The 25,952-nt window shown below is 46.6% G+C and overlaps 1 protein-coding gene across 2 annotated transcripts in view; it reads left to right on the top strand.

The window, feature by feature from the left end:
* THSD4 (thrombospondin type 1 domain containing 4) overlaps positions 1–25,952 on the top strand; it is a 628,347-nt gene that overhangs the window by 121,968 nt on the left and 480,427 nt on the right. For both annotated transcript variants that reach the window (XM_070044883.1, XM_030875085.3), the window contains one exon: positions 24,477–24,838. In XM_070044883.1, the coding sequence (XP_069900984.1) occupies positions 24,477–24,838 (362 nt within the window). The remainder of the gene's footprint in view (positions 1–24,476; positions 24,839–25,952) is intronic.

Raw genomic sequence — 25,952 nt, 5'->3', positions numbered from 1 at the left:
CTCAGGGAAAAATAACGGTTCCATTTTGTAGCCTTGGATCTTGGGAGAGAGGCAGTACAGCCACCCGACACCAAGTGTCATGAGGAGGAGGTGATCGTGAGCAGGTGAGGCGAGAAGGTATTGTGATGAGTTTCAGAAATGTGACAATTGATGATATCACTTATATGTGGAATCTAAAACGTAACGTGAATGAATGTATACGCAAAAAAGAAACAGACTTGCAGAGACATAGAAAACAAACTAGTGATTACGAAAGGGGAGAGGGAAGGGGGGAGGGGCAAATCAGGAGTAGGATATATTATATAACTATAGCCATTAATTTTAAAAAAAAGAAAGAAAGGAATGTGACAATCAAGGTAGCGGCAGACATGCCAGGTAGCAAGTCAGTCATCTTCTCTGACTCATGTTGTAGACAAACTGGGAACATGAATGAATAGGAACATGGAAAGGAGAAAGCCTCCTATGTTAGGGGTAGATTCTGGAAGAAGTTAGAATGAGGAATGGCAGTGGAAGTAGCTGTCAGAGAAGCAGGAAGAGGAACAAGGATGGCATCGTGGTGTGCATGGCAGAAACCAGCTACGGAGGTGGTCCCAAGTAAGTTGTCAAGGTGTCATACATGTCCGAGAAGGCAAGATGCATGCTCCTGCCTGAACTCGGGAGGGCTCAGTTCAACTCACCATGCACTCAGCAAGTGGCTTCCATAGGCCTGACCTTGTATTTGGTGCAGAGAATAGAAAAAGGCAAGACCCTGCTCTTGACAGGCTCAGGAAACCTTGAAACGGACCTGAGTTGCAACGTGGCTCTTCCACTTAGCAAGATTGCTCTTCTCTGACCTTCCGTTTCCTTGTCTATAGAATGAGCGTGCCCCCGAGCAAGTATTGCTGCTGGGAACTGTTCTGGGATTCAGAACTGATGCATGTACAACACTCACCCAGTACCTGGAGCTTAATGGTGTGCTTGCTTGATCATGCTTGGAACTCATAATGACAAATAAGAGAATGAAGGGCAGTTTCTGAGGGTCTGCCTGCCAGACTCAGGGAAGCCTGCCTGCCTTGGGAAGGCATCCTCTCTTCAGTGGTTTGTGCTGTTCAGTCGATCAGGCCTGATTTCTGCTGCCTCATGTGGCTTTTCAGGACTGAAAAGAATCTCCTATTTCTAGAACTTCCCGTCCTTTAATGTGTTTTTTGGCCCAGATGTTCCAACAGAGCTCCCTTTCATTTTTCTTCCCCAAGTTCAGACAGAGACAGAGCCCCCTTCTGTTGGCTGGTGGTGTTCTCACTGGCCACGCCCCGGGAAACATATGGAGTGCTCCGTGGCAGACGAGAGGATCCCCAAGGGCTCTGAAGGTTGACAGCACAGATGAGCTGGATGTACCATGGGCCCAGTGGACTGGCCCTTTGTCCTCTGGGGGCCCGAGGGCTGCAGGTCTCTGTGTTTATCTGCTTGAGGGCCTTGCTGCCCCCAGCACAGCCTCGCTGGGGACTGGGAAGTGGGGAGGGGGCTAGGGGTATGGCTCTACGTCTGTTTGGCACTGTTGGGACACTGGGGTGTAGAGGCTGGAGGCGGGGGATTGATGCCACAAAGATAAGGGCTCCCGGAGGAATCCATGTGTGACCTAGAAGTTGGAGGATGTTGGGGGAGGGGGAGATCAAAGAGGGACAGGAAAGGCCAACAAGGTGCCCTGTGAGGCTGGCACAGGAAGGCTGCACTGCCCAAACACTGCTTCCTTCGCCAGCTCTTCCTGGTAGGCAGCTCTGTCCCTTTTCTTTGCTGTCAGTCACCCCGGGCCTATATCCAGGGCATGGAGAGTTTTGCGTGTCAGGCTGGGAGGGCCTTCGGGGGTCACCCATCCCTTCTCCTCCCTCCTCCCCCGCAGTTGACTGTTGCCTCAGTTTCCCAGATGGTTGGAGGAATGGGTCACAGCTGGAGCTTTGGGCCTGGAGGGTAGAATGGGTCAGAAGGATGCTCACATCCAGGGTAAGAAACTTGCTAACCTTGCAGAGTCTCCCTCTTCTACCTGGCCAGGTATGCCCGGCACCGGAGAAGGCCAGCTGGGATATGTGGGCTCTAGGTTGAGTTAAATCTCTCGGCAATGCAGGTAGGGGCACACCACCGTCCACCGAGACGGATGACCCAGGTGCCTTTAAATAAAAATTCACTTACAGCCCGATCGTTCCAAGGGCCCTGCCTCAACCATTTGATGGGTCAGAGCAACATTCCTTTTCATTCCAATTGACCGATTCCAGTCTGGGTATCTTCCCTATTGAACCTCAGTGGTATCAACTTTAATCAACTGGCGTAAGCAGTTCCCCTATTAATAGATTCACTGGAAATCCCCTGATGTGTCATTTTATTTGTGACCTTGTTTAAAATGAACGCATACCAACATCCACTCGCCAGGTACCAAGAACCAAACTGACCTACCCAGGCTCTTTGCACGGGTGCCGCGAGATATTAGAGGCAGGGCCGGGGATACATCTCGGGGTCCCTCACATGTGCACTCCCACATTCCCATTCCCTTTGGACCTTTTCTTTTTGGACCTTTGCTCCCTCTCACTTTGTATCCCACCCCCTTCCTCCTCTCAGTCACGGTGCTGGTGCTCTGGGGTCCGGATTCTTTTGCTCTACACAGGCCAGAGATGGAAGTCTGCAAAGAGGAAGGCTGAGTCGTGTCAGGGTATCCCTGGCTTACTCCCGAGCAGGGTTTTTCATCCTCAGCACCACTGACGTTTTGGGCCAGATAACTGTGAAGGTGCCTGGGGAGCAGAGGGTGGAGATGACTGTCTCATGGACTGTAGCATGCTGGCAGCACCTCTGGCCTCCACCCACTAGATACAAGTAGTGTCCCCCACACCCTCAAATGTGACAGCCAAAAATGGGTCCAGGTACTCTCTAATGTCCCCCTGGTGGGCAGAATTGCCCCTGATTGAGAACCATTGTTCTAGAAACAACAGCAGCCATGAGTATTTCAGAGGTCTCTGGAGCTTTCCCCACGTTTCTCCTTCAGGCGGGAATTTTGGGGGGAACAAAGGGCATGTCCCAGCTCCCTCCACATTCCTGGGCCCAGCGCGCTCCTCCTTCATTTCTGTGGCTGTTCTTTCAGCCAGAAACCCATCACTCTTCACATTGGTCTGTGGTTTGCTGAGTCCCTGTTGTCCCAGACAGGCTGGTCTGCAGAGTCCCTGACCTTGCGTGGCAGGTTGACTGGGGGCAGGGGTGGTGGAGAGAGCATGAGAAATCCTGGACTGGTGTCCTGGCTCTGCCTCTCGCTGGCCGTGTGACTTAGATCACCTTGTGTGGAATGTCAGCACTGGGTCCTGGCGAGCTTGTCATGTCATCCAACGGTATTATGGCCAGAGATGCTGAAAGGCCTGACTCCTGCCTGTGGGATTCCCATGGGAGAGAGACCCCGGCAACAGTAGCAGATGGGAGACAGAGCATGGTGTGTCCTGTTCTGATGCCTTAGTTATCTGCCTGAGGGGTTTTGTGCTAAACATCAAGTCAACAAAGCCATGCTTCGAAGGAACAAAAGGGTTAAGTGTTTGAGAGTTTCATACTTGCAAGAATAACTTTTTTTTTCTGTAAGAATTAATGAAGGGTTATTAGTGGTCGCAGAGTATATTTTGGTAAAATGTGTAGGCCATTGTTATCATGATCCATTGTTATCGTCAATAAAGCACAAAATTGAAATAAGATGTGCAGCTCCCTTTACAGCCGCTTCCCTCAGAGGGAGGAGACGCCGTGTTGTTGGCAAACCTCAAGCAGGGCCGTGCCCACCTGGGGCAGCGCTGGCTTCTCCCGCGCCCCTGGCTGGCTTCCCTCGGGAATCTCACATGGCCACCATCCGTGTGATGGTGGCTGTGCTCATTTTTAATCATCCCCATTATATCCAATTTACAGTAAGAGTTATTTTGTGAGTAAAATGCCTTTACCTGGGTCAGTGCCTAATGGCTCCCAGTGCAGAGTTCTGACAAAGCATAAGTGGATTATATAGTTTAGATGTGAGGCCTGCATAGAACCTTCTGTGTCTGTGGGCCCAAAGCAGTGACAGCACTCTCAAGAGCTTGTAAAGAAAGGGGTGGAGGACCCCATGCTGTGGAAGAAAGAGCCAGAGGATGGAGTCTTTCAAAGTGGTACCTCTGCTTGCCAATAAATGTGGTCCAGGCAGCATAAGGGATTCTAACCAATTAGATTAATGACTCTCCTATGGATAAAAGGTTGATGCTGATCTCCCAGGATTGGGGTGTGGATTAAATGAATTTATACTAATGTAGTATTCTTACCCTCAAACACGTCGGGTCTCAAGCCTCAAACAGCTTGACAATCCAAAGGTGCCTCTGATTTCCCCGCACTGGAACTGCCCCGAAAGTGGCAGGATCCGCCTGCCCTCCCAGCGCTTCCTACGGCACCTTTGGTCTCCCACATAATCGACTGTGAGCATTGTAAATAGCTGTGGTTTTTAATACAGTGATATTTCCTCTTCAGGGACTCTAGCCCCTGGTCTGATTTCAACAACTGCTAGCATGGTCCCAAAACGTGGTTCTTGTTTCTTCCTTGTCTAATGGAGAGAGTGTTTGCATTTGCACAGGGTTTTTAATGGGCTGTACGCTGTTGGCTCTGAGAGGGATTCTTGGTTCAGAGCCAGGGAGAGTTTAAATGTTTGGGGAAGCCTACACAAGTGCTGCAGAGGAGGCCCTTCCGGGGCTGTCCACATGACTCACATCCACAGGGTCAGGGAGACATCCTGGTTCCCCCAACACACGGGAGGAGCCCACCTCCGTGGGATGGGCACTGCTGGAGGGCTCTGTTCCTCACCTGAGCAAGGACTCTGCACCAGGTGACATTTTCTATGAATGTCTGGGGCAGAAGTTTCAGATCAAGCCAGAGACTGTTAAGAGGAACCCTTTTTTTTTTTTTTTTTTTTACCATTCCAGAAACAGTGGTGGGAGCTTCCAATTTGACTGCCGCTGGTGGTCTAGACCATAGCGTTCTTGGGATGGAAATAATTTCCTGAGATTTTCTCTTTCAGGCAGGACCACACCTACGCCATCCCAGAAAGACAAGTCTGTTTTATTTTGAACTGCTCTGCGAAGGAGGCTTTGCGACCACCCTTGAACACCCTTGGAGTCTCTTTTTGTCTCTTTTGTCTGTGCTTTTGCCTTGTAACCTAAACCACTTTAGCTGAGGTCTGTTGACCTTTCTCTCTCTAGCACCATCCTTCGTGACCTTGAAGATCATTGTTTAGGACAGTTATCCCTCTATTACTTTTCTCTTTGCTAAATCATTTCAACTCCAGTACTTTTGGGTGGTGGCCAGTACGGTTTGGGGCTTCTCAAATGTCTCCCCCAAAATGTCCCACTAGAAGAGTGTGAATATTTGCACACACACGCACACGCACGTTCACAGTCATGCACAATACAGCCTTTGGAGTAGCCTGAAGTAGCCTACTGAAGGCTTAACATTTCCTTGAAGTCTACTTTTATCTTTAAACATTCTTGGAAATGTGACATCATGTCCCAAAATACAACTGATTGTTTTAATTTTAAAACAATCCTTTAAATTACTTAACATCAGGAAAAAATTTACATACACATACACCTGTTTTTTTTTAAACTCTGAGAAAATTGGCTGTTGGGGAAGATGCCACATCTTTTTTTTCTGGGATGTCTGGTGCACGGCTAACAAGTCCAGTTAGAGAAGGTTGGGGAGTGGACATCTTGGCTCCTGGAGCAGGTAGATCTGAGTTTCAGTTCTGACTATATCACTTCCTAGAGCCTAAACTTAAGAGGAATATATTAGCTTCTCAGTTATAACAGAGGCATGATATTTCCTACCTAGAAGGGTGTATTCATTCAGCAACCATTCAGCACCTACTACGTATGAGGCTCTGCTCTAGGGCCTGGGAATAGAGGTGAAAAAGAGACGCAAGGTCCTCACATATAAGGAGGCGTAGCTATTCCAGATGGGAGCAACAGACAATAAACAAACAAGCAAATAAGAGCATTTCAGACTGTATGAGGGAAGTGAAACAGGGCAAAGCGATAGTGACTCTGTGTGTGTGTGTGTGTACATGTGTGCCCATATACACTTGCTACTTTAGATGATGTGGCCAGGGAAACATCTTTGAGGAGATGACATTTGAATTAAGGTCTGATTGGTGAGGCGGAGCCAGCTTTGAGAATTCAGTGAAGTAAATTAGTAAAGTGCCTGGCACATGGTAGGGCCTTAGTAGACATTAATTGCCTCTCTTTCAAGAAGAATCAAAGAAATGCTATTTAAACACAAAGAAACAATTTTTTTTTATAGTATTCCTTTTCTTTTTTTTTTTTGGAACCCCACATTTGTTTATTTATTTTTGCTGTGTTGGGTCTTCCTTTCTGCGCGAGGGCTTTCTCTAGTTGCGGCAAGCGGGGGCCACTCTTCATCGCGGTGCGCGGGCCTCTCACTGTCGCGGCCTCTCTTGTTGCGGAGCACAGGCTCCAGACGCGCAGGCTCAGTAGTTGTGGCTCACGGGCCTAGTTGCTCCGCGGCATGTGGGATCCTCCCAGACCAGGGCTCGAACCCGTGTCCCCTGCATTAGCAGACAGATTCTCAACCACTGTGCCACCAGGGAAGCCCAAGAAACAGATTTTTACAGGTCATTGGATGTGATTGGAAGGATCTCAAAAGGGTAACCAAGGAATTCAACTGGACTTGGGAAATGATATGGTCAGAAAATTTGTTTGTGTCCCATATTATTGCACCTCTTTCAGGGATGGCTGCCCCTGGGTGTTCCTGAGTAAGCAGGAGTTTTCTAATTGCATTTGCACATGGGCCCCTGATAATCAGCATCTTTTCCTTTGTTGAGAGGTTCCGATTTTCTGCTCACCTGCTCCATGGAGCATGTAATTGTGTACGGCCCCGGGCGTCCCCGGGAGTCCCGACCAGCAGGACAAATCCTTGTGAGTCTGAGGAGGAACCTGTGGGGGTTGAAAAAAAGGGGGAAGGGCAGGAGACGCGAAAGAATGGAGGCAAGACAGAATCCTGATCAAGCCTCAAACTTTTATTGCTGCGGTAGCTGTATTTATACACTGCAGAGAAAGGGGGGCGGGATTCAGAATGAGGGAAGTACTTGGCTAATCATCATTGGTGCTGCGTGCGCGGGCTTTCATTTTAGGCGCGAACTTCTATCTCATAAATCAGGAAGAGAAGCAAGGTGTCGGCCATCTTCTAATGGCGAAAACTTCTTGGCTCCCAACATTTCCTCCCTTTTTATTTCTTTTAAGGAGGTGGGCATTAACCGAGTGAGGGAGTAGTGACCTGAATCCTCCCGTGGACAAGGTATGTGTGTCCACACTCATCGGCTCTTGGTATCTTTTGGGGAGGAGAGGCAGAGCCAAAGATAATCTTAGCTACTAAAAGCCAAAAACAATGTTTAGATACCAACCTCTATCATAATTCAGGTATACTCACAGGGAATAACAGAGATTACCTTGTATATACATATATACACGTTTTCCCTTGTGCATGCTTTGCTGCCACACTCAACTCGGTACCCATACCCTCCATCAAAGAGGGGGGTAGGCATGTCTCTGTTTCATGCCGCTCCAGTGGAGGGGCAGCCAGAATCATCCTTTGGTTCTGCTTCTGTAATGGCGAGGCGATGGTAATGTATCAGGTTAAATTTTGAGGCAAGTGGGGAGTGCTTTCAGCCTGTCCAACAACCAGCAAAGATGACAGGATCAGGGTCACAACGGATAACTCATGTCGTCTCTGCCGCTCTTTCAATATTAGGAGGGTCTCCATCTTTTTCTGAAAAAGAAAAAGAAATACAATCTCAGGGAAAAGGGCCCTGGATAAAATTTATTACTTTATAGAACTTATAGGTTTAATAAGGCGCTCAGGCAACCAGCGTGCTCCACCTTCTTTGGTATTATATACACATGCGGATCCCCTCCCCCAGATGAGGAGTGGATCGGGTCCATGCCATTTAAAGGTCAAAGGGTCTTTCCACATAACTTGTGCATATTGATTTTTAGTTTCTTGATGCCAAAGGCGATCGGCGGCAGATCTACCATTATTATCTAATTGTAAAAAATTAATTACAAACAGGGCATGACTAAGAATATTTTTTGGGGAATTTTTTGTAGCAGTTAAATCATTATTTTTAAGCTTGGAAATGGTATTTTTAAGGGTTTGATGGGCTCTTTCTACTATGCCTTGACCCTGGGGGTTATATGGAATTCCCGTAAGATGTTTTATTTGAAGCCGGGTGCAAAAATCTTGGAAAGCCTGGGAGGTATACCCAGGCCCATTATCTGTTTTAATTATTTGAGGCTTGCCTAAAACTGTAAAACATTGGAGCACATGTGAAATAATGTTTTTTGTGGCTTCTCCTCCCTGAAGGGAGGCATATATAAAGCCGCTAAAGGTATCAATGGACACATGAATAAATTTTAATTTTCCAAATTCAGCAAGATGGGTAACATCCATCTGCCAGATTTCATTAGGTAATAGACCTCTTGGGTTTACCCCAAGATGTGGAAGAGGTAAAAATGTAACGCACCCTGGACATTTTGAAAAACATTCTGAAGACCAATGTTTGCCTCTTTTACAACGAGGGCAAACGGTGGTGGGAGGAGCCCGGGATTGATATCGGGGTTGTTGTGGGTTAGCCTTTAATGACCGTCCTTGTCTATGTAATGAACAATCCCGGGCAAAATGTCCAGGTTGTTTGCAATTATAGCAAGTTTTTTGTTGTTTATCTAGGACGGATGTATCTTTAATAAAATCTTTTAGAGCAGCTCCAATCGCAAGACCAACAGAATGGGAGGGACCAATTCCGGAGCACAACTTAATGTAATCAGCCAGGCTACCACCACGATGAGCCCGAAGGGCAGCTTGGCAGGCCGGATTGGCATTTTCATAAGCTAAATGTTTAACAAAGGCATTATCAGTTTCACTATCACCCACTACACGCTCGGCGGCGTCCGTGAGGCGGCTAATAAACTCACAATAAGGCTCTTCTGGTCCCTGGCGAATTTTTGCCAAGGAAGTTGTGGGCGAACCCTTAGGCGGAAGACGGCGCCAGGCCTTAAGGCCAGCATTTTGTATTTGAGCCAACAAACCAGGGGGAAAAGCAGCCTGAGACTCATTGGATTCATAGGGGGGACGGCCAAGTAATTTATCTCGGGTCCATGATCGGGAAGTTCTGTTTTCAGCATTTCTTTGGGCAGTTTCTCTACAATTTTCTGCAAATTCAGTGCGCCATAAAACAAAATCTCCCCCAGAAAGAGTGGCCCGAGCCAGGGTAAGCCAATCATTTGGGGTCAGCCAGCGATCGCTTAATCCCTCCAAGATTGCCAATGTATAAGGGGCTGTGGGCCCATAATTATTGACAGCAGATTTTAAATCTTTCATATGTTTTAAATTGAGGCGGCGATATTTATGTTCAAAAGGGCCGCCCCCAGAAGAATTATGAATATCTGGTCCCTCATCAGGTTCAGGAGATTCTTCTCCCTCTTCCTCTTCCCCTTCCTCACTATCTTCAGCTTGAATTTCACCTTGAGTGGGTAAATTTTGACTGCGAGTTAACAGGGAAGGCTAACTTAATGGATCCTGGTTTTTGTCGAAGCGGGGGTTTATTGGGACCGTTCGAGACATTAAAAGAAGTAAGCTCCACCTCAAGGGCCTTAAGCTCCTTTAGGAGATCCAAGCGTTCCCGTTTTTGTTGTAAAACATCTCTCAAAGAGGAAATTTCCTGGGTTAAGGCCATCTTAGCCTGTCGAAGGGGATCAATCAGGGGGGCAATGGGAGCAGGGGCGCTAAAGGCAGGCATCTGATGAGGAGTATTATAAGATGGTGGAGGCTTCAAAAGGGGGAATCCCCAGGGATCATCATTGCGATGATAACGAGCAGCCTGCTCATCGAGAGTTTCCTGATCTTGGGGGGAAAGCTGGTCATCATTGGGATCACCCTTAATAGCAGTAAGGGAAGGATAATTCTTTGGGATAACTTTATCATCTGTGGGATAATGATGACCGGTTTCTGGAATTTTTGGGAACTCTTCATTTGAACCCATATCAATGGTAACGGATGGACAAGCTGAATGGAGACGAGAGGCTGCTTTAAGAATTGTTTCCCCGGTCTCTACAACCTTTTGGACATCGGGGTCAAAAAAATGACCCATGAGAATCTCCCTAATTAAATTCCAATACGAAAATGCAGTCACAGGCACTTTAGAAGGCCCAAAGGTTTGATAATAATCATTTAAACAATTTCCTACACGATTCCAGCATTTTTTATCTATTGTCCCTTCCTGTGGGAACCATGGGCAAACATCAGACAAGAACATAAAAAATTCACGCAAATCTTTTTTTCTAGCCTTAATCTTCCGCATCTTGAGGGAATCCTCGATCCCCTGAAGAAAGAGTTCATGGGAACTCAATTCCTGTCCCATATTTATAGCTCCGCTTACCTTATCCTCAGGTCACGACTGCCGAAGGGCGGCCAGTCCTCCGGGGACCTAATCAAGCTGCACTTTCGAGTAAGTCTCGCGGCGGCTCAGTGGGTGCCTGGCCAGGCGTTCGTAAGCGTGCTACCTCCGTCAGGATCCGTTCCTCAGGCCCCACGTTGGGCGCCAATTTGTGTACGGCCCCGGGCGTCCCCGGGAGTCCCGACCAGCAGGACAAATCCTTGTGAGTCTGAGGAGGAACCTGTGGGGGTTGAAAAAAAGGGGGAAGGGCAGGAGACGCGAAAGAATGGAGGCAAGACAGAATCCTGATCAAGCCTCAAACTTTTATTGCTGCGGTAGCTGTATTTATACACTGCAGAGACAGGGGGGCGGGATTCAGAATGAGGGAAGTACTTGGCTAATCATCATTGGTGCTGCGTGCGCGGGCTTTCATTTTAGGCGCGAACTTCTATCTCATAAATCAGGAAGAGAAGCAAGGTGTCGGCCATCTTCTAATGGCGAAAACTTCTTGGCTCCCAACATGTAATAATATCTTTCCCTCCTTAATCAAATAATATCAGGTTTGAGCTGTAACCTGTTAACTCTACGGAGAGAACTGATATAAATATTATCTCCTTAAAGAGGCATTGTATTGTGCAAGAGAGGACATTTCCTAACATGTGCCAGTTCCTTCTCTAAAGTATTCTCCTTTGACCTATATAAGTAAAAATAACCTAAGCTAACCATTGTATAGGACTTTATGGCCTATGAAACTCTTTGGTACCCAATACTTGGGCCTCATAGCATTCTTGAGAATTAAGAAGAAGGGGCAGAGAGAGGAGTCTGAGCTTTGGAATCAGCCCAGTCTGGGGTCAAATCCTGGCTCTGGGCGTCATCGTTTTTCTTTAAAATTAAAACAGTGTTTTATAAGCCAAGGACCCATAGCTCCCTGGAATCCTGGGTATATTCTTGGTGAACTGCAACTTAAATTAGGTTTTTTTAGTTGAGAATTTTCATTTTGATGAGAACCTAAAAGTATAAGTCTATTCTGGATAATGTGAATGACAGTTTATACCTCCATTTTAGTGAGAAAAGATTTTTACATTTTCTGGGGTGCCAATCTCCAAAGACCCTGTCCTGTAGAGATTCAGAACCATGTCCACCTTCAGCTGTATACACAAGTTCTGCCTTTTGTGACCCACATCATACTAGCTCACTCATAGTAAATACAGTGGTAAATAATAGTGAATTTTTTTCGTTAAGCAGCATTTAAATTTTTTTTCAGCCTTATAGATTGGCCCTTCTAAATGATGGATTGATGGTGTAAACAAGTTCATTTTTCAAAAGGAAAAAATAACAACTCAAATGATGGTCCATCCTGCTCAAATTTAAAAGAATCTAGTCAATAAGTGAAACTTCAAAGACTTAAGTATGTCCTACACCACACCCTACAATGTCTATTTAGTTTCATTAACTATCTATCACATTAAATTAATATTGTTAATTTGATTTTGTTGGTTGTTTTCGGTTTTGTACTTATTCCATTTGTAAGTAAGCGTAAAAAATTTATACTTGGTTTTGTTTCACAACTTGGAGTATGAGACACATCAAAAAAGAAGTTATAACGGAATATAGTGAAGTGTGCGCAAAGTTCTGTGGATGCCTAAAGGACAGAGCAGCTATCCTTGCCTGGAGCGTTGGGGTAGTCTCTAAAGAGGGTATTCTTCTTTCCAATAGGGTCTTGAAGAATGAGCAGGAATTGATCAGGTGAAGTAAGGGTGGGAGGTGAGGGAGGACTTTTGAGCCCAGTGGCATGTCATATAGAGGCACAGAGTGGTGTAAAGACTTGGGGTGGTTGAGTGAGAAGTTAAGAACAGGGAAGTGCTGGCAGGGGAGGCTGTAGGTCCGGGGAGAGGCCAAAGAGTGACAGGCCTTGTGAGCCAGGCTGGGGGGACTAGATGTAGTTCGGGGGGCAGAGGGGAGCTCCGGGAGGTCTATAGTCATGGGTCTTGGATGATGTGATTTTTAGGAATGTAATTCTGGAAGTGGGGGAAGGGGAGATTGGATGGATAGAGACGAGGTAAGAGCAAATGGGAGTGAGACTGTGACCCAACCACGGGCCGTGGGGATGGAGGAAATGGGACAGGGTCCAGGGATGTTTTTGAAGTCAGACTAGTAGGATTTTATGTCCAGTTGGATGAACCAGAAGATGGAGCAGGCATTCAGGTCCTGGTTAGGTGACGTACTGAGTATGAGAAGCCCATGCGTCATCCTGGCGAGTATGTCGAGTTGGTGATTTGGAATGTAAATCTGGTGCCTGGGAGAGAGTTTGGGGCTACCCATTAATAAGGGTGATATCAACATGAAAGATCATTGCTGATGCTACAGTATTTCCCTGTAAGAAGGGTTGGATGAGATTGGAAAACGAAGAATGGAGCCCTAATATTTGAAGGGCAGGTAGAAGGGGAGAAGCCAGCAGACAGAAGAAGAACTACATAACAGAAGAGGAGAAGAGAGCTACAAACTTAGGAGGAAAACCAGGGCAATATGGTGTCCTGGAGTCAAGGAGAGAGAACGTTTCAACAGGCAGGAGATAACCAGGAGATCAAATACTGAGTGTATTACTTTCAAGAGATAGAACTGTCATTTAGGCACACGGAGCAAGGAAAACAATAGGGGCATCACAGATCACCACCCAAGTGGCTGAACAGCTGTGGCACATGCTGCTCTAGGGAGAGGAGGTGTTTGATGTTTCACAGAGCAAGAAACCAAGCAGTTGGTACATTTGTCATTCATTCATCCATGTGCTCATTCATGCATCCATCAAGTACTCTCTGAGGGCCTTACCAGGTGACAGACTCTGTAAGAGGTGCTGTTAGAGTAGATGGAAGACAAAGAGAAATAAGCATAATCCCTGCCTTGGAGGGCTCACGGTGTTATTGGGGAGATGGCTGTGTACACAGATAATTATCGTGCCAGGTGGTGAGTGCTACGGAGAGCGATGTGGGTAATGGCCCTGCAGCATGGGAGAGAGACCGTTTGACCCGATTGGGAGAGGTCTTTGGAGCTGAGTAGGAGTTCCCAGGAAGAGGAGGAAGGGAGAGGTATTTGAAGCTATTTGAGCTTCAGCAGGGTGAAGGCAGGAGGGGAGAAGGGGCGTGGCCTGCTTCCCTACTTCGTGCTTGCTGGGAGCACTGGGGGTGGGGCAGAGGGCTGGGGAGGAGTTGAAGCTGGAAAGGAAGGATGAGGCCAGTTTATGAAAGGCTTAGAATGCCACGGCACGGAGTAAGTTTGGATCTCATCTTCTGGAGAGTGAGAACTCAAGAGACATTGGTAAGCAAGAGAGTAACGCAATAGGGCTAGATTTCAAGAAAATAACTGTGATGGCACGAGGAGGCCTGAGTGGACAAGGGAAAGACTGAAGATGGGAATCCAGGTAGGGTCCCATCTCAGCCCGTGTGCAGGCTCCTTTATTCAGCAGAGTGTTTCCAGAGCATCTACTGTGTGCTCTGCTCTGCGCCAGATGCCGCCAAGTTCCAGGGAGTGCTTTCCAATTGCCTTCCTTATAGGGGCCTGCGGATCCCAGCTGCTTCCTGGGGAGCGTTGGATATTGACTCAGATGCAGTTGGCCAAATCACCAGGCAGAATTCTCTGCTGGAAGGTTGCTGTTCCCCAAGTCAACCTCTGGGTCCAGAAGCCGGCACTCTTTATTGTGTGAATTACTCACTATTTTGACTGTCCTGGTTGGCGTGGGTTGAAGGTAGGGGATTGCTGTTGAGAGCATGAGGCCAAATGGACTCGCCACTGAACAAAAGAACACACCCAGGCACTGTGCACAGAGACATCTGCTTCTGTTTCCTGAGTAACTGCGCAGCAGCACAGGGCGGCCTCGGTACCCAGGCACATGCTCTGCGTTATTTTCTAGTTATAACCGAGGATGATTTCCATGTGGCTGGTGATGAAAGAGTCAGGTCCATTTCAGAAGGGGGAGTGTTTCCGATTATGTAGATCACATTCAAATATTTACCTCATTCCATCCTCTTGGCTGGGCCCTGCCTTTGAATATTGTGGAAAGGCATCCAGGGCTCCTTTGCACCGCCTTCAGGGAAGATCTTCTGTGCTTAAAGCCTGCTCTTTGCTGGCAGTGGGGACCCCTGGGCACAACCTGTGGGATTGCCTCTCAGTTGTGGTACTTGAAGCGAATCAGTACGTGGCAAGGGATGTCAGTGCTCTTCCAGGAAAAATCCGAGCCTGTTAGCACTGGAAGGGACCCCAGCCCTCATCAATCCCAACCGGCTCATTTTACTGATATGGAAACTGAGGTCCAGAGCCACAGACTGACTTGCCCCAAATCAGAAAGTGAGTAACAGCAGACTTGGGACCAGAACACAGGGGCCAGTCCAGGGTTTCCCCCGAGCCTTCCCTTCCCTCTTCTTTCATCTTTCTGCGGTTCCTATTGCTGCTGTACTTCTTTTCTTAAAAGTACATTTCAAATAGAGTCTTCTTAGCATGGATCCCATGTTAAGTAGATATCGTTCTGTGAATGTTTTCCTGTCTCATATGATAAGCTCCAGGTTGGCCTCCACTTGAATGGCAGAAGTGGCAGGGGTAGACCAAAAAGCAGGGAATTTGAGGGTGATAAAATAATGTGGCTAGAGCATTTGGGGATTCAGGAAGTAGCAGTATATGGTAAAGGTCCAAAGTCCAGAGGGTAAGCTCAGTTGAGCACTTTCCTCTGAGTTTCACCTAGAGGTATCCGGGGGCCAGTGACTCTCAAACCAGAGGATGCATGCAAATCACTGGGGAAGCTTGTTTAAAATACATATTCCTGGGCCCCACCCCAGAGGTTTTTATTCCCTAGGTTTGGTGTGGGATCCAGGAATCTGCATGTCTCAGATAGACGTGAGGTTGATTATGTTGTGGGTACCTTGTGGGTCACACATGGAGAAACAACACAGGACTAGGGCTAGGAGGACGAGGGTATCTCTGTGTTCGTCTCCAGTGTTTGAGTCAGAGTATATACTGAGTACCATAGTGAGAGGATATAGTGGAGTTTGATGTATTTGAGATCATTTGCTGTCAGGATTCACCAACTGGGAGGACACAGGTATTGAGAGAGGGCCTGAGGGCCTGGCAGACAGAGCTGGAATTGGCAGGGCAACCAGACTCACACTTGCTTAGCTTTTGGGTGACTGTATGTCAGTGGATTTTCCTCTAGGGCACATGCTTTAGCTCAGGCTTGATATTTCTCTTGCCACACATCTCTCTCTCTCTACCTTAACCTCCACTCACTCCTCCCCCTGTTATGGCTTTGTGCAAATGCATCCTTTTAACTGTTCCTGAAATGCATTGGTGAACTCCCTTATATATAAACTACTTTGTGGGAGATTCTGACACAGTGGTCAAGGCTGAGCATGTTTCACTCCAGTCCAGTCTCCCGTATTTGTGAGATTCTCATATTCATTGTGCAGCTGCCGGCCTTGACATTATGCTGAGAGGAAAGATTAGGGGCTTTCGCAGTCTGTGTTGTGTCAGAGTCAAGATAGGTGGTTAAGATGTAAGGTTGAATTGGTGTCTCTGAGAAACCATCGTGGAGGTCCTTAATTGAGATCTGGTTTGAGTTTGGAGCTTCTTTATCAAGACGCACCACCTCCCCATGTTCCTGCACAGGTAACAGATGTCCTAGCGGAGCTGCCACTTCTGTGTGCCTGCTATCATGTGCTCTTGGAGTTCCAAAACTTTGCTCTCTGGGCTCAAACTCCAAGGTGTGTTTTTGTAATGTTTGCTTTAGGGTGTTGACTTGTTATGTGGCTAAAACGAAACCTCCTTTTCCCAGTCTCTTCTAGAATGAGACTTCAGAATGTCAGACTTTGCATGTGACTCGCTTTCTATGAAGAACAGATGGTGGGTTTAATTTTGTAGAAAGAAAATTAGAAATCAGTGAAATCTTACATGATTTCACATTAGTACCAAAACCAAATACATTGAAAACATTTAGAGCTGTTCCTAGCTAGCTATGGATTTACTGGTGACGATGAGAAATTCCCAGAGCTTTCTGTGAGGACGACTACCACCAACTCTTGGTCTGTTCTGTGCCTCCCCCAACCCCCAGCAGTCTGTTCTGAATCTTTCTCCACTTAATCTATTTATTTTTATTTATTGAGCAAGCAATATCGTAACCATGACTGAACTTTTTTAAATTACAAGAAAACTAACCCGGGGACCAGCTTCAGGAACAGAGCGTATGTTTTCATTTTTCCACGTTCCCTTCCAGGCTTTGTTCACATGCTACAGAATCTTTACATTATTATAATCATGGTATAGTTACAAGTTTGTATTTGGCATTTTTCACTTAGTATTATATTACGGGACTCTTTCCGCATTGCTCTGTATTATTCATGATTATGCTATTTCATTGAGTCATGAAGCTCCAGTGTATTTGACCACCCTTCTATTTTAGTCACATATGTTCGTCTTCCTTAAAAAGATGCTGATGGAATAAAACACAGCCACAATAGCTCAGATTGTTGCTTTTCCAGCTCCTCTAAGCCCATTTGCTGTCTCTCCCTGTGATCCTCCTATTCACTTAGCCCATCGTGTTTCATGGAGACCTTGGTTCTCTCGTTACGCTGACTGTGGTCAACTGTTGTCTCCATATGAATCCTCCAGCCCTGGACCCCCTTAATCCCAGGCTTCTGCCAAGTCAGGACCACCTTTGGTCATTCCAGTCATTGCTTCCTCTCCAAGTCCTGTGCCAAAGGCAGACCCAGCTTATTTCACACTGTCTTTGTTACCACAGTTTATCCATATATTTTAATATTTGCACTCATTTAGATACCATTTAGGGTTCTTTACTGCAAGCCACAGAAACTAACGTAAGCAATGGGAAATGTATTGGAACCAGCCTAGGAAGCAGGAGGGCATTGAGACACTCCAGAGAGCAGCAAGAATGGTCTCAGAGCATAAGCAGTGAGGTCAGGACGAAGGACCCAAAGCCATTTGCAGTCTCTCAGCCACTTTACTAGCGATTCAAATTCCAGGGAGTGTTCTGTTGGCTCACATTGCTTACCTTGGCTTCAGCTGACAGACATTCCTATCACACTTCATCCAGTGTGGAGGGGTGATTTCCTAGAGGACCCAGGGAAAGGGGAATGATTGCCAGGCTGCCCTACACACACATCCTACCATCAGTATACATTTACAAAAACATCCCTGCCTAACAGTAACTTTCATACAACAGGTTCCACAGTGTTGTTAGTTACAGCGTCCATCTCCAAACCCCAAATCTCTGGGGGATTTTAATCCCCACTCCAGTTCTACTACAACCTCTTCTTTTGCACGGCCCGAGTTAAATAGGGATGTGACTAACGTGATTCTCCTACTTCCTTGCATACCTTCCTTTTTTTCTGTTCCCTGGCTCATGCCCCACAGTAACTATTTAGAAAAGCATAATATCAAGCAGTCATTTTTCTACGAGGAAGGGGGCTGTTAGAAGGTTTGGAGGATTTTATCCAAAGTACACATTTCCCTTGATCCTAGGCAAGACATATTATAACCTCTGGGGAAAAGGCATGGCATGGTATGTGTACTTTGAAAAGTCTTCTCTTTTAATTCTGTTATCTTGCCTCTACATCCACCCTGCCTCTGTTCTTTAAAACCTCCAGTGGAATGGAGAGAGCACCAATTTTATTTGAGGGCTGGATCTGCTTCTTACACATTATAAAACTTTTGATGGGTGATGTCAGTTCTTCCAGTGAAGGGACAAAATTAGAGGTCTTCTGTGCTCCTCCTCGGTGACTGGTAGTGTGTTTGACGCTTTACCTCATTACTTCATTTCATCTACCCAACAACACCATCAGAGCTGCATTACAGTCAATCCTTGGATACGTGGGGGATTGGTTCCAGGACCCCCAGGGATACCAAAACCTGCAGATGCTCAAGTCCCTTATATAAAATGTCATGGTATTTGTGTATAACCTATGCGCATCCTCCCATATACTTTAAATCATGTCTGGATTACTCATAATACCTAATACAATGTAAATGCTATATAAATAGTTCTAAACACAATGTAAATGGTATGTAAATAGTTTCCAAGTCAAGGCAAAATCAAGTTTCACTTTCTGGAACTCTGGTATTTTTTTTTTTCTTAATATTTTCAATCCAAGGTTGGTTGAGTCTACAGATGTGGAACCCGCAGATACGGAGGGCCAACTGTATTTTCTTTCTTATGTGTATTTTCCAAACCCACGCTTCATCCACTAGGGCACTCTGAACCTCAGTGACCATATCTGCAAAATGGAAGTAAAAATCCTTGAAATGAATCTTGTGAATATCAGACGGAGAGCTTACGTGAAACCAGTTCAGGCAAAGAAAGGAAATTTTTGCTCATCCTAATTACACCTTCTTTCTGTAATCTTCCAGTTCGTCTCTCTCCTTCTTTCAGTGGCAGATCTTACCTCTTTCCTAGAAGGCTGAAGCCATCCAATGTGAACTTCATCACCCACTCCTTTCCTTACAGCAGAATATTGCTTTTCATAACAGAAGATCAAATATCAATAATTATTTGTTTCAACCTAGTGATATCTGTAAATAGGTCTATTCTCTAATACTGTTCTACTTCTTGGTATTTTTTTCACTAATTAATGTATTATGGAGGGTAGTCCAATTTAACAGGTATAAATCTATCAATACCTCATTCTAACAGGTAAGTTGTAATCCATTGCTTGGATGGATTAGATTTGGGAGGATTTAACCAAGCTCCTATTCATGGGCATTTAGGTTGTTTCCAGATTTTTTTGGTTTTGTTCTTACAAAAAGTAATGCAATAGAAGTTTTTCTATATACAGCGTTATGCACCGGTTTTGCGTGTACCTATAGGGTGAACTACTGAAAGTAGAGCTGCTGGTCTAAAGGGTATGTACCTTTCAAATTTGGTAGGTATTGCAAAGTTCCCTCCAAGGAAGTGCCCCATTTTAGACTCCCATCAGCAGGGAACATTCTTGCCATATCAGTATTGTCAAACTTTATAATCTTTGCTAATATAATAGAGATAAAATGGAATTCTGTTGTTTTCGTTTGCATTTATTTGATTATATGTGATGTTATACAGTTTTCATATATGTATTGTATTTATTTTCCTGCTGTACTAGTCAGCCTGGGCTGCTATAACAAAATACCGTTGACGGGGTGGCTTAAACCACAGGAATTATTTCTCACCGTTCTGGAGGCTGGGAAAAGTCCAAGATCCAGGTCCTGGCAGATTTGATTCCACAGTGGGGACTCTTTTCTTGGATTCAAGATGGCTGGCTTTTCACTATGTCCTCACATGGTGGAGAAAGAGAGAGAGTTCTGGTCTTTCTTCCTCTTCTTATAAGGATACGGATCCCATCAGGGGGTCCTATCCACCCGACATCATCTAAACCTAATTAACTCCCAAATGCCCTCCCTCCACATACTATCACATTGGGGTTAGGGCTTCAAGACGTGAACCTTGAGGGGACACAGACATTCAGTCCATAACAACTGTAAACTCCCCATTCAAAGTAGGTTCCCTTTGAACCTACTTCCATTGGGTTGTTTGTCTTTTTCTTGCTGATTTGTTAGGACTCTTTATAAATGAAAGAAATCAGCAGTTTGGGGGTCATTTGAGAAGCGCTTTGTGTTTTCTGCTTCAGTCTTTACATGTCGTGAGTGTCTTGGGGAAGGGACAACAGGCTGGCAGTTGACACGGCTTTGAGTTTCTATTATTTGTTGGTTTTTGTCTCTCAGCATGATTTATTCTTTGGTTTTGCTGTTTGTCACTGACTAACTGAGGTCCTGTGAGTTAGTCCTAATTTTAGGAATATTATGTCTCAGAACACTTGGAATTTTTCCCATCCTGCCTCACAGAAAACTCCGTGACCATCAGAAAAGAGGAAGGGAGGAGGGTCACTAGGAGGACTGGGAAGGCGTAGAGGGCGGATGGGAGGTTGATGGAATTGGGAGGCTGACACGCAAATCTCTCCTCCCTTCATTTTTTCTTTGATATTTCTTCCTTTCTTTCTCTGCATTTCCCTCCTTCCTTCCTTTCTGTTTCTCTTTTTTTCCCCTGGCTATGTACTATAAAAATACAATTCTGAAGCATGGGGTTGGATTCCCACCATGGGGACTGAGATGGAATTTCAAGTCACTCACCATAATTCAACTTTATAAATTAGAGAATTCTTATGAATAGAATAGGATGGAATGTGGTTTCATGTTTTCCTTCCCTAGGGAGCCTGCCCAGTTTGGCAATAGGAAACTAAATTAAGGGTGGGATTAGTTCTAGGAAGTGGATTTTTAGGCTAGCTGCACGTCTGAGCCAAATATTATAGACAGTGCCTTAGTTATCTATGTTCATGGGCAATCAGCAAGTGGTGGGTAACTGAAGTCCCCAAATGTGCCAGAAACATACTTCTGCCTTTGTTTGTTTATCCTGATTATTCTCCTACTAGGCTATCAAAGTGGATTTATTACTACTCATTTTACTCTTCTGTTTTCCATCAACAACATAGGCAGGGAGGCAACATACTGCATGAAAAAAAAAGTGCTAGAGTAGGTGTTAGGAGACCTCAATTTTAGTCCTATCGGTGCCCCTCACTAGACTGAGACATGGGCAAGTTATACAGCTTCTCAGGGCCCCAGTTTCTTCCTGTAAAAGGGACAAAAATAGCCAACCTCCCAGGATGGCTCAGGGGCCCTGTAAAGTGTGACCTGGAGCTCGTGGTGCCTATGCCATAGAGCCCGTCCCCACGCATGTGAGCTGTTTGCACAGTACCCGGCACAGAGAAGGAGCCCAACAAATGGCTGTCTGCTTTTCTTCCTTGTCCTGGAAGTACCAACAGATTGGATTAGTTTCCTAGGGCTGTCGTAGCAAATAACCACAAACTTGGTGGCTTAAAGCAACAGAAATTTATTCCCTCACAATTCTGAAGGCCTGAAGTTCAAAATCACGGTGTTGCCAGGGCTATGCTCCTTCCAGTAACTAGGGGAGAATCCTCCTTGCTTCTTTCAGCTTGCGGTGGCTCCCGGCCTGTGGCTGCAGCACCCCCGTCTCTTTCTCTCTGGTCACATGGCCTTCTCCTCTGTGTCTTCTAAGGACAACTTGTCATTGGATTTAAGGGCCACCCAGAAAGATGATCTCATCTCAAGACGCTTAACCTAATTACATCGACATTGACTCTTTTTCCAAATAAAGCCACATTTACAAGTTCTGGGGGTTAGGGTGTGGACATATACCTTTTGGGGAAGGCCACCATTCAGCCCACCACACACACTCTAGGGATTACTTTATATATCAAGACTATGGCCTGATTTTTTTTACAATCACCCAGCGAATCCACCATCGGTTTGATATTAATCAGGGTATGTCAGGGAGGAGAAAAAAGAACAAAAGCTTGGTTTTTGTTTGCTGTGTTTTATATTTATAACCCTTCTCTCCTGGGTTCCCAATTTAGTAGTGATGAGTGGAGTGTATTTGCTATTTGTGCGCCCATCGTCCTGCCTGCTGCTCACATACTGGTGGTCAGGAAACTGCAGCCCTCCTGTCGCGGAACCTTCTGTCCTGCCCTCGCTCCACTGCATCTCCCGCTGGCTCCACTCACATGACCCCTGACCTCTCGCCGTGGCTCTCTGAACATGGCGCCCATAGACTGGCGGGCTGACATCCAGCTCTGGGCTTAAACCTCTGATGAGATGCTTGTTTGCTTCCTGGACTCCTCAGCTCTCTCACTCATCCTTCCAGTAGTCATTCCCTGAACCTTCAGGAACCCAGCTTAAGCTATCAAGGTCATGCAGAGACCCCTCTGTGCCCTGGAATGTATTGAAGGAAGGTGGCCCCAATTAAACAAGCCCCATGGCTTCAAGGTAACTGAGTACCTGGGGGCAAGGACTCTACCCTGGAGCTGAGCCTTGCAGGGCTTTTAGTGACTATAGTACTGTTCCAGTGGTGGCTTACTCTTTCTGAGCTCTCACCTCAGGCTCTTGGGGGGATTTCCTCATCCACACCACCCTCTGAAGTAATCTTAGCTCCATGTCTCATTCCCATGTGCTGTGAAGGAGTTCAGCCTTACCGGGTTTGTTCCACACAAAGGGGAAGGCAATCCCTGTACCTTCTCACCTCTCAGGGGTATCGTGGGGACAGAGGAGTGTAACTGTGAAAGGTCTTCAAGCTCTTGGACCAAACAATGCTGATGAATCCCGATATCTAAAAAAAAAAAAAAAAAGCCAAGGTAATCTGGAGGCAATTATGCATGTCAGATGGAAGCCTGAGGTTCACTGAAAAACCCACATTTTTTTTAAAATTTTATTTTATTTTTTATACAGCAGGTTCTTATTAGTTATCTATTTTATACATATTGGTGTATATATGTCAATCCCAATCTCCCAATTTGTCCCATCACCACCACCACCCCCCCCGCCACTTTCCCCCCTTGGTGTCCATACCTTTGTTCTCTACATCTCTGTCTCTGTTTCTGCCTTGCAAACCGGTTCATCTGTACCATTTTTCTAGATTCCACATATATGCGTTAATATACGATATTTGGAAAAACCCACATTTTTTAAGGAAAGTCATAGTGTTACTCGGTGTCCCAAGGGTAGGAAGGACATTCCAGGGGAAGGATCCAGAAGCGCTAGAGCAGCTGTCTGCTGGGGGGAGAGCACGCAGTGCTGGAGCTGCAGGTATTGGAGGCTGGGGAGACTCGAGTCCAAACTCTCCTGCAGCCACATGACTAGGGTAGTTAACAGGTCTGTGAACCTCAGGTGGGAAACCTCATCTCTGAAAGGTGAGAATGGTTGTAACCAGGGCTGCTGTGAGGACTAGAAATTACACGTGTTATCTGGTACCAAGTGGGTGCCTGAATAATTGCAGCTCTTTTACCATGATTCTTCCTCTGAGGACTTCTCAAGCCCCACCCCACCCAGACAGGCAGCCAGTCCCCCCGGGGGAGCCTCCCTAGGCTTGTCCTAGCTACATAAAGCTCTTTGCTACTGGGCCAGGACATTCGTGCAACCTGGGGTGCTTTTCTCCTTGTCCTCAGGACCTAGCTCAACACTGGTATATACCTGGTGCTCAGAGCCTGTCTGCATCATGAAGGAACAAAGTGTACCCACGCTTAGCAACCTGCTTGGCATGGTAGATCTCTGTGAAATGACCAGTTAAGTGAATGGGGGTGTAGAGTCACCCTCGGGATAGAGCTTTAAAACTTTCTGATGTTTTTAATCTCCTGATTCATCTTGGAAGCAGGAAAGGTTATCATTATGAATTTAACAAGTATGTGTTTAGTGCCAGCTCTCTGCTTTGCACGTGGACATCCTGACTTAAATCTCTTTACAGCCCTGTGAAGTAGGTACGTACCATCCCTCTTTAGAACACAGAGCGCTTCAGAAACCTCCCAGTCACACTGATAGAAGAGGTGGCAGGGGTGTGACTTCAGGCATCTGGTTCTAGAGCAGGGAAACCCTGGAGTTGTGTTGCCTTTACTGCATGGAGACACTGGGACGTGGCCTCCTCAGCAGCTTAAGGGAAGCCCTGTCCTTCTAGCCTGGACCCGAAGGACCAGAAGGGTAAGCCTCAGTTAGGAGGTGAGGGTACCACACTGAGCTCTCCAAGGCCATGGCCCCCAAAGCCAGGACCACATACAATTTTGCTGAGCCCTATGCACTCCGGCCTTTGTGTGTCCCTTCCTTTATTAAAATATATGTGTGTGTGTATATATATATATATATATATATATATATATATATATATATATACACACACACACACACACATATATGTATATATGTGTATGTATATGTATACACATATGCTATATATACTCATTCATTCTATTTTATGACTGCATCTGCGTCTGTATGAAGACGAGTATAACCAGGCTGGATTCTATTTTGTTTCTCAGATTTTAACACAGGCCCTGTGCCAACTTGTGCCTAACGGATAAGCCTTTCGGGTTATCCAGAGCCTCTGAGAGTGAAGCAGGAGCGGATGTTGCGGACCCCTAACCGGCCTCTGTCTCCACAGGTCCCGCAGCGGATGGCGGTGGCCGAGGGCGCTCCCGAGGACGGCGGCGGCGGCGCCCCGGGCGTGTGGGGCGCGTGGGGCCCCTGGTCCGCCTGCTCGCGCAGCTGCAGCGGCGGCGTGATGGAGCAGACGCGACCCTGCCTGCCCGGCTCGTACCGCGCACGCGGCGGACCGCCGCCCGGAGCCCCCGCGCGCGCCTTCGCAGGCCACGTGGTGTCAGCCGTGCGTACGTCGGTGCCGCTTCACAGGAGCCGCGAGGAGCCACGCGCCCCCGCCAGCCTCAACTCCAGCCGCCAGGGTCCGGCGCAGCGAGGTAGCCGGCACCCGCAGGCCCGGGGCCGCGAACCCACGGCGGAGAGAAGGTACAGGCCTTCCCGGCCCCCGCGCGCCCGCCCGCCACCATCCCTGTCCCTGTCCCTGCCCCAGCCCGGATATGCCGCGCGCGCTTCTCTTCATCCTAGATTGCGCGGTTAATGCCTTGCTTCTGCCAGAGGTGGAGGAATTCTTGGCTCCACAGATCTCCTTCCATCCTTTGATTTATTTTGCAGCCTTTTAAAGCGTTGAGGCCACTCCCACCCCCTCTGTGATTCTGAATTGCCTTCTAAGTGAAGCTGAATTTCAGAATGCCCTTAGGCTCAACCTTAGGGAGGCCCTGCGGAGGGTTGAAAGAAAGCTACCTGGAGCCGGGAGACGTCTGTCCTGGTGCTCTGCTAGTGTTGGGGGAAAGGGAGATTCCTGGCCGCAGGACGTGTGGATTTGAGCTGAGGACACAAAACAAGGGGCCTTTTAACCCAAGAGCTGACATGAGTTTGGAATCCTTGAACAAGTTAAGTGTCTGGAGTCTAACTTGCTCCCAGGCTGTAGGTTTCAGGATTCTATGAACTTTTATACAAAGTTTCTCCAAAGTATTTTGAGTGAACACACAACTTTGAGGATATGTCTAATTAAAGACCTGGACATATTTTGTAGTCTTAATAAAATACGAACCTCAGAAACGGCATACTGGCATCAGAATAGTTGTATAGCTCTCAAAAGCCTCGGGTGGCTAGTCTAGCATAAACACGCCAAAGTAGACAGTGCCCATGGAAAGGTAGGAATATCGAGGCTGGGAGGAGCTTGTCAGTGAATTAATCAACCAACATTGACAGATCATTCAGCATCCATTCAGCAGTATTTGTTGGGCGCCCGAAGTCCATGATAGATTCTGAGAGAATATTCATATGAAAGCAGTAACAATAACAACAAACATTTACAGGAAGAACAAAAAGTGTAAGCTATGCTCGCTGTGCTTAAGAAATACGTAATTTAGTGGCTAAGCCCAGTTAATGCCCATCCCAAGCAGGGCACGAACATATCAGGTGGGCGGCCTTGCAGTTCAGACATTAGCACCGATGGCCACCCTTCCCCACTGTGGCTAACGCTGCCTGAATCCTTCTCAGCTGCCAGCCACCTGGAGGTGGAGAGGAGGTGCAACCC

Source organism: Globicephala melas, chromosome 2 (genome assembly GCF_963455315.2).
Source record: "Globicephala melas chromosome 2, mGloMel1.2, whole genome shotgun sequence".
NCBI classification, from domain to species: domain Eukaryota; kingdom Metazoa; phylum Chordata; class Mammalia; order Artiodactyla; family Delphinidae; genus Globicephala; species Globicephala melas.
Note: the sequence above shows the minus strand (reverse complement) of the source record. Positions and strands in the feature narration are given on the sequence as shown.